The sequence below is a fragment of the Esox lucius genome, chromosome 15 (genome assembly GCF_011004845.1).
Source record: "Esox lucius isolate fEsoLuc1 chromosome 15, fEsoLuc1.pri, whole genome shotgun sequence".
In the NCBI taxonomy this organism is placed as follows: Eukaryota; Metazoa; Chordata; class Actinopteri; order Esociformes; family Esocidae; genus Esox; species Esox lucius.
Window position 1 is genome coordinate 3,734,354 of NC_047583.1, and position 9,718 is coordinate 3,744,071.

At 38.9% G+C, this 9,718-nt stretch overlaps 1 protein-coding gene across 1 annotated transcript; it reads left to right on the forward strand.

Moving 5' to 3' along the window:
* Positions 1-3,836: 3,836 nt before the first annotated feature.
* Positions 3,837-5,348, forward strand: dio3a (iodothyronine deiodinase 3a). Its single transcript, XM_010879522.3, has one exon. The coding sequence runs from the start codon at positions 3,970-3,972 to the stop codon at positions 4,753-4,755; it is 786 nt and encodes a 261-aa protein (XP_010877824.2). The 5' UTR covers positions 3,837-3,969; the 3' UTR covers positions 4,756-5,348.
* The last annotated feature ends 4,370 nt before the right edge of the window (positions 5,349-9,718 follow it).

Genomic DNA, 9,718 nt, shown 5'->3' on the forward strand with positions numbered 1-9,718 from the left:
CTCCCCACTGTATCTGACACTGAATCTGACAATTGCTGTTATTGTTGTAAATATGCAGTTCTTTTTCTTTGAAGTATTGTTGGTTTACAGGGCATTATTGAAGGTGAAGAATGGTCTGACATCATGACATCATCAACAAAGCTGCATTTTTAATTAGGGTGTGTAGTATATTGATATGCGTTGTACAGGAGCATACACTTTGCCCACACACATACTCACAAACTCCACACGCACACGCACAGTTCATACACAACATCAATACATAACCATGCATCTCTCTCATGTATCATTGAGGTTAGGATGAACAATGGATGGGTTTCTCACTATTGAGGGTGGAAATAACAGTTCTGTCATGCTGACCCTTAAGTAGCTTCTGGACATGGACATTGCTGTCCAAAATAAGATTATGATTTTATTGTCATTTCTCCAGTCTGACATTTCATCAACATTTTCCTTTTATGTGATTTTGGGAGGATGTTAATGGTCGTCACTCTTCCACAAAGCGGAAAGGCACATGTTTTTGATACAAAACAGCATCCGTCATTGTTTGACACGTCCCCCATCTCGTCAAACAGATTGCACCATAAGCAATAAGAGGCATTACTCACAACTCATGTCTGAAACCAGAAAGCAACGTTGGTAAACTTGTGGGATTTCTCAGAAGTGGCAAAGGGATTTCAGTCAGGCAAAAATACATACCCTGCCGTTTTCCGCACAGCACTTGTATCATGTTAAACCCACCTTTTTTTCCACATACAGTGAAGAACAAGGGACTTTATTGGCTATTTAAAACCACTGGGTTACCAAAAGGAACCCCCGAGACAACTCTCTAAAGCATATGGAATAGTAGTTGATGTGTCTCCGGTTTTGCGGTGGGTTTACTGCTGCTAAGTCAAGGACAGACATTACTCACTGGCTTACAGTAACTGCTGGTTAAGGTTTGATTCAGTCATTGTCTCCATGTGTTCTGCATGCCTAGAGGGCTTTTTTCCCTCCATTAGAAAAGGGAAGTTAATCACGTACGGACAGAGTGCAAATCAATATCTGAAAGAGACACAGGTTTACTATGTTGAGGTTCTTGAACGTTTCGTGATGGAACATCGAACATCAAAAAAACCTGCTAAGCATCACAACACAATACTTGAGTGTGATAAAAAAAAAAATATTCAAGGAAATTAACTATGAGGTCTTCAGTGCACCACTGGAGTAACCATATCCTGGATTCAGCTTCTTCTTTAAAGCACATTTTCTGCATTTCTACATAGCCACAGACAGGCTGTGTGTCTATTTAACATATTTGGATAGTTTAGTCAGCTAAGCCTCCTTTGGCACTTACAAGTGTAATCGCATGGGTGTAAGGGAACATTATAGAATATTTACATGTTGAAAAAAAAGGGAAATGTGGGAGAACGGACAAAGCGTTCAGGAAGTTAACATTGGTAGGGATGTGAGTAGATTTCTGAAAGATGTGCTCTTGGCAGGATGATAGTATTTACCCAGCTCTGTATGTAGGGTGACCACATTTTGAAACCTCCAAACTGGGATTGTATTCACGGTCCTCTGTGTTTTTCTGCTTCCTCCAGCTTTGATGAGAATTGATGCTTTGCTAAGCGACAAATCTCATTAATACTTCTCTACACAGTTGTTTGTTTGGCTCTGACTTGTATGGGGAAACATTACAGTATTATTATTATTTTAATTCTGGTGAAAACCGCGACAATTTGGTAGAGAATATTGAAAAGCAGGAAATGTTAGTGTTTTACAGATATTTGTCGGGTCCCGGGACACCCACCTTGAAACCAGGACGATCCCAGGCAAACTGGGATGTCTAGTCACCTTAACTGTGTGTTGTTCTGTCCTCTTGTAAATGTATGCATTTTGGTGAAGTTATAATTGTAAATGTGAATTGAATTTTCTGGTTACAGAGCTGTAAAAAAAAAATGTTGGGGGTAAAATAAGGCCACATATAAAAATGGTTGAACTTCCCCTTTAAATGCTTTCACTTTACATGTGTACTTCGCCTGATGACATTAGCCAATTTAGCATTCAATGTGATAATGGTGTCTTTCGTGTGTTCATGATACATGTCAGGTTTGAAAAACTGTCGCGATTAAAAAAAAATAACTTTCTGAAAAGGATGTCATTGTTAAGTGGAAGTCGTTCGCTTCTCGTCAAGAGGATCGCCTGTGTGGATTCTGCTCATTAAGGCAGGAGGCTGAACATCTCTGCTGACGTCAAACAATAGTTAATATGTGACATGGAATGAATGTTAAGGATTATTAGCACAGCAGTGTTTGATGGGTTAATTGGTTGACTGACTGACTGACTGATATACACAAGATATGTCGGTCAACAAAAAATATATAACATTTTCAAGGGTCATTGATTTTTTTTTTGTTGCGGTAAATATACTGAGTTTAGACAATTAAGCAGCTCAATTAGGATGTTTTTCCAATTTATTGCAGAAGAACACGATTAGTTGAGCGAAAATACAAATTAGTGTAAAAAGATCCGAATTGGGCCTCGCGTATAAACAGCCACGGTAGCACTTAAACGCTGGTGTAGCTCCTTTCCAATGATCAAGATAAAAGGATCAGATATTGAACTATGAAAGGTCAGAGCCATAACACACTACAAAAGGGCCATTTTCTGTTTAAATAGCTTTAGAGAACAGAGTTAAGTTTCATGTGACATGTAGTCACAGTTTGTGTAACTGCTTTGCAAGACAGAGCCTACTGTGTGCGGATCGACGCACTGTTACGCACTGTTCCATTGGCACAGACTAGTCTGCCACCTGACCCCGACGACGCGATTATGCAAATATTATTAAGTGTAATTTCGTTTAGTTTGAATCTCATTAATACGTCCGAACGTATGCGTTTATTAACATATACCTTAAATACACCTCAGGGTGTCAAATGTAGGACCACTGGAACTGAAATGTCCAACACTGGAACTGATTTAGCCTACGTTGAAATTGAGTTAGCCTAGTATTGAAAGTTTAATTAATTTACACAAAGAAAACGCATTTGAGTCGAATCCTAAGCATTCCACTGCGATTTGAGTACATAATTACGATTTTCCTGATTATCAATGGCGTCCTTTAACCAATTTGTCTGAAATGGATTGTTAAAAATTCGAGATCAATTGTAATCTAGTAACTAACAAAAAATGGAAAAATTGCTAACTTTAAAGTTTGTTTTTCGAAAATAGGATTGGGTTGCACATCCATAATTGGTCCTAAAACGTGTTATTTATTGTAATGGAGCACGTGCCGAACTGGTTCTTAAAAGCCTGACTGTTTGCTGTTTGCACTATTTCAAACATATGCAGAATAGACTGACGATACATATGAAATACAGGCTTATATGTAATGGGGTGTCGGTGAATGTTTTGTGCGTAATTACGCACGAACAAGAGTTTTGATTTTTAATTATACGACACATGGTTTGCCATTGCCTGATTCATATCGCAGCTATTAAATTGAATAATTTTGGTTGAATTAACAGTAGATTTTGGTAACACAAAATCGTTATCTCTGGTATTTTTCCGTCTCTACTCAAGTAGGATGTTTAACACACGACTTTGTGAACTGTAGGCTAGCTATGTAATATGAAAAATATTTTCAATAATTAATTTTTTTAACAGCTTAACAAACACAATTCACAATTGTTCTCTCTCTCACTCTCTCACTCTCTCTCTCTATCTCTCTCTCTCTCTATCTCCGTTTCTCTCTCCTTCTCCCATCCGCACTTGCCTTTAAGTTGATAGAAGGTAATCCCCGCCATGTGAGGATTCGGCCACGGTTTGGAGGCGGGGTGTTTTTCATTCAAATCCACTGCCGGTGCTATATAAAGGGAAGTTACACGCAGTGTGTAACTTCTGCGTAGGATCGCGGCGAAGAAAGAACGCGGTCTGCGGAAGTTTTGGAGCTCATATAAATTCGCCGGTCGGCGATTATTACTCGGAATGAATACAGTAAAGGCTCTGAAAAATGCTATTGTCTGTCTTATCCTGCTACCTCGATTCCTCTTCGCGGCGATAATGCTGTGGTTTCTTGATTTTCAATGTGTAAGGAAGAGGGTGTTCTTCAAAATGAAACAACAAGAAGGAAATATTGTTGACCCCCCCCTATGTGTTTCTGATTCTAATAGAATGTTCAGCTGGGAGTCACTCAAAGCGGTCTGGCATGGCCACAAACTGGACTTCTTAAAATCAGCGCATCTTGGATATATAGCGCCTAACACCGAAGTTGTGCAGCTCCGCGATCAGAGACGCAGTCGCATCCTTGATTATGCCAAAGACAAGAGACCTCTAATTCTAAACTTTGGAAGCTGCACATGACCACCGTTTATGACACGCTTGAAGGCGTTCCAGCGTGTGGTGCGGCAGTACGCTGATGTCGCAGACTCTGTGGTTGTGTATATAGAGGAGGCGCATCCGTCGGACGGATGGATGAGCTCCGACGCTCCCTACCAAATTCCCAAACACCGCTGTCTTGAGGACAGACTCGGTGCCGCTCAAATAATGAACCGTGAAGTCCCTGGGTGCCTCGTTGTCGCAGACAGCATGGAGAACTCGTCTAACGCAGCATATGGAGCATATTTCGATAGACTTTACATACTTCAGGATGGAAAGATTGTTTACCAAGGAGGCAGAGGGCCGGAGGGATACCGTATCTCTGAGCTCAGGGATTGGCTTGATCAATATAGAATAAGTGTTGGAAATTCAAGAAATGTCGTTATTCATGTGTAGTTAGGTATTTATCCAGTTATTGCCATTAGATAAGTATGCGTATGTCTCTCAAAGCGGACATGCCATCCTATTTCATACACTGCCACTTTCAAGAGTTGCGGCTCCAATAGCTCACAAACTAATCTGATGATAAAAGATGTGATATGATTGGTCAAACGACCAATTAGTGGAGAAAAAAGTATCAGAATTTAGCTGCCTGTGTTAACGCATCTTTGGGATGCAAGCATTTACACCTGTGTTGTCTTAGTTTCAATTACTATTTTTACCCTGACGGTTTTAGTTGTCAAGGTTTGTATATACGAGTTATTCTGTGTTCCCATATTTGTTTTGTTGTTTTAAACCCGATGGTGCGAATGTTTGTGTGAAGTGGGGAGTATGCCTGCGTGAAGATAGTGCGTTTTGCCATGACCAATTTTTTGCCAGTATTGTTGTGAAGTTCGGTTTTTAAATGGTACCAAGCCAGAGAACCGGTACTGATGTTTTAATGCTGAAGATTATGGTAATGTGCAATATCTTTTCACCTAGCCTACATTTTTGTTTTGTATATATTAACGTTTTATGGAGATACTTTTATAATAAAACATCTTATTCTATGTGCTTCTGGAAACGAACATAATTTCAAATATTTCGCTCACTGCTGAAGTAGGATTATTTTAGAATGTTGTGGATGTGGTCAATTCTTTGAGGATGATTGCTCTGACTGCATGGAACTGTTGTCACTATTTAAAATCATGGTAAGGCAATTATCGAGTATCCTAGAGAGTCTAGCCTTGTGCAACATACTTCTTCCCCAAGCACCAGGCTGTGCGCAACAGCCTGCGGAAAAACGGATACTAGGAAAACCAGAGATTCATTCAATGGAAGACACACTGGGCTTTTTTAGTAAGATTTTTTGTTTTTGTTGTTATCATTATCCCTTGCAGAGACTCAAGCTATGAGCATCAGCGTAAATAAATTCACCATGGAGTTGTGAATGACTCAATAACCATTAGAAAATATGATTGCTCGAGAAATGCACAAACATATCCAAAAGAAGAATATTTCCAGTCCGACTTTATTTTCAGTTGGGCTGTTCATGAGTTGTCAATTGATATATTTTTCTTCCAGGAATAAAAAAAAATATTTCTTCAAATCATTGCTCATCCCATAGCCTCAGAAATATTACAGAATTATTTTCTTGACTAAAACCTTTGCTACGGGACAAGGTTCATTGCATGTCTCTATTAAAATTATGTCTGAGTGAAGCGCCGCTGCATAGCGCAAAGGTGGTTATTCCAACTATCAAGGAAACAGCAGAACCTTTGGTATTCACACTGGTTTTGTCGTACCGTAGCCTACCTCTGGCGCATGCGAACGCACACACCGGAAACATATTAACAAATCTCTGAGAGTGCCCGTCCACAAGTAATTACCAACCTGGACGATTCCACATCCTTTGAGTATACTTTTCACCAGGATCTGATCGGGACTGAAAAACTCTGATAAGTCAAGAAAACAACCTGTTTTTCCTCTGCTTGAGATAAAACTGGATCACTACCAGTTCCCTGCAAAAGTTATGATCACTACACATTTCCAACTGAGACGTTTTATTCCAGGTACCAGCCTTGTGTCCAACACTGGATGAATCCGTATGAATGACTCTTATTATATTCTAAGGAAGCTTTCTCTGCCATAGTGCACTGTGAAACCCAGGATCACGTTCGGAAATGAGGTTGCATGAGATTTAAGATGTTGCTTCTAGCCTAAGTGTATAACCCATTTCTAAACAATGCTTTGTGATAAGGTCCTCCACCGAGTCACTGTGGCCAGGGGCTTGCGACAAGCTACCGCGGGCTAGACACATCTAGCTCGCGTCACCTAGCATAATCAAACCGTTCTGTCTCTACGAGAGATTTCATTTTGAGCCGGAGCAACAAAACAAAAAAAGCCAGTCTCCCATGCCGTGCGAACAGCGCACTTTTAGCACAAAACGAGTGACTCGTCAAGACCATGAGACTAGTGCACGTCAGTCTGTGAAATCACATAGAAAAATATCTAAGAGTATTCTATTTCTGACACTACACTAAAACGTTTCCCTGTTGCTTAGTTACTGAGTTTGCATTGGGGCTTGGAGACATTGATGCCTTTTTGTCAAAAACGCAACCAATTGAATGTCTTACAACAATTACCAATCGGGTTGTGCAAATATCAATCCAAATATGCTTGTTATATCACCAAACTTACAGTTAAGGTTATTGAGTCCAACTCAAACATTCAGATTGCTACATCAGTTCACTACATTTCCCTAAATTCACTGTCACTAAATAAATAAGAATGTGAGGATAAATGAGAATGTGCGCTTGCTTTATTTTAATTTTCTTATTATAATAATGGTGAAAAAATAGTTTGTGTTAGAAAAGCAGTATCTAATAATGCACATTTCTATGTTGCATATATTCACAATGCATTCTAAAGATATTTATAATGCCTTATGTGATATTCATAAAAGTGTTATGTAAAGTATAATGTCTGTTCATTACCATTATAAGCAGGCAGCAAATGCCATTATGCAGGGTTGTAATGCTTTATATGTAGCAAAAACATATGAAAGGTGTCCCTTTTCTTTAAGAGAGTGATTGAAGTCTCTATACCTCCATATGTGGAGATTATTAATTTGTTACATCTTGCTTGTACGTGGTTTATATTGGTCCCATGCAGGCTTTTCACATAGAGTGCTCATTTTGCACTCTATCCATCAGTTATTTGCATTTTGATTGGTTTAGATCTTATCCATTCTCTCCTTTCCCAGAACTTATGTTACTAAGGCAACCAATCCCAAAATCACCAAGTCTTTGAGGTCATTGTGGTGTGGCTGTCCCATTATACTGTATGTAAACTCAATCCAAATGTGGAAATCACAAGCTTTAAGGCTTGTACATCTGGGTCTGGTTGTCCACAGATTTTTTTTGGTTTCAGGTTGGACCCTCCTCTGTTTGAAACAAAAAAGGGTTCCACCTGAAACCGGACAGCATTCTGCCTGGAATTAAAAGGGGGGTTCTCCAATGGGAGCAACCAAAGGTAGTTTTTAAACAACACCTTCTGTTCAGTGTGCTGCTGAGTGCAATGTATTTGAATATAAACCCAATGTAAATGTTTAAAATACTCAAAAAGGTGTTTTAACAATGAAATGTAATTAGACTAAACTACCTAAAGTGGTTCTTTAATTCTGAGCATCAGTGTTTTTAAGAGACTATTGTAAAACCAAATTGATAATTTCCATGATTTCCTTAGATTATTATTAGAAATGAGTAGGCCTAGTGAATGTGAGAAATGCAAAAAATTTAATTAAAAGCTTAATGTCAGGGTTAGTAACATGGTACATTTAATTTGACTTTCATTCGAATTTTACACAATGAATCACAATTAAGTCGCTGAAGAAAATAAATGTGTATACAATATATATATATGGAATAACAGTGAAAGGAATGCATGTTTCATGAAGTTAACAAAAGGAGGTTACTGGAGTGATTAAACTAATTGGTAGTTTCTCTGCACTTCCTGTTGTACCATGTGACCGTTTCTAAAGGACAGTGGGTAATTATATTATTTTAAATTATGCTTAGTTGTTCTTTGTCATCTTATGTATGTTTGAAAGATATCTGCAGTGTATTCACTGTAGGTTCTACTGTATATTGAAGTACAATATATGCAAATGTCCCAATCCCTCATCTTCTAAATAGTTGAGTCAAATATTGTCTAGTGCGTCACTTGCGACGAAAACTAGTTACTGTTAGTTGACTGAGCCCTGTGTCTAAACAATGTCCAAATGATCAGATACATGTGATCTGATTCTGCAGACGGTAGTATCTGACAAACAACGTGTTGAAGCATTAGAGAGAGAGAACCTCACCGGAAGGTGTCAAAGCACAAAGTTGGTGTTTTAATCATTTCCCGATAGTTTTGCAACCCACCACGAAATGTATTTAAACATCCCAGGAGGATGTACTACATCTTCTCCACGTCCGTGGCAGCTCAATTGCCATCAGAGTTGGCATTCCAACGCACCGTTAATTTAAGAGTGGGATAATGTCCTATAGTTATATAATGTACAGTGACATTTAAGATGCCTAAATGTCGTTGGAAAATGCTGGGGCCCTGGCCTATCTGATTGTGCGTAGCTGTTCAGTTAGGATAATCAGCATTTCTACTTTCTTGCGGTTGTCAGGGAACTCAGTTCGACAATGGGGGAAAAAATATATTCCCATGACGTGGTTTTGAAATGAGAATTACCATACAGTCTAATCCTTTTGGCGTCACTGGGCGTGACGCATTAACAAACATAATATTCTGCAGACTTTCGAAATGCATTATGATAATGACTATCCTGGTCACTCCCTTATGAATGACACTTTTTGGGTGGGATGATCTGATTTCCTTACGGTCTTTCTTAGAGTGACGTAGTCATTTGAGCCGAAGGTATGTTATATTCAAATCCAGAACCTTGCTAGTTTTGAATAATAACATTGTTGTAACTAGCCAATTGTTATTGTTATACTTTTAAAAATTAGTGTTGATAACTCTTAAGCTTTAGATACATGTTGACATCAATTAAGACAAACAGAAGATACTGGCTACACTATGGATATTAAACAGAATAATCAAACAGAACTGTCATTAAGATCATATTTCTACCTTTAATACACAAGGAATGCATAGAAAATCCCTCCCATCCCTGAACAGCAGGACGGCTTAAAAAGAAAATGGTTTTCTGCTCATTTTATACATCCTAAGATATATTTCCAGACAAAATAAAATATGCTTGTGTCAAACGGAGCAAAATCCCCAATCACTGTTAGCTTCCGCGAGAGAGGAGGAGAGATGGGAGAAAGACGCAGGGGGAAACAGACAAAGACGTGCGCTGGTGACAAACTTGCTCTGCGGCAGCTGCTTAGATTACCCACTCTGCTCGGGCGTTATCCTGCCA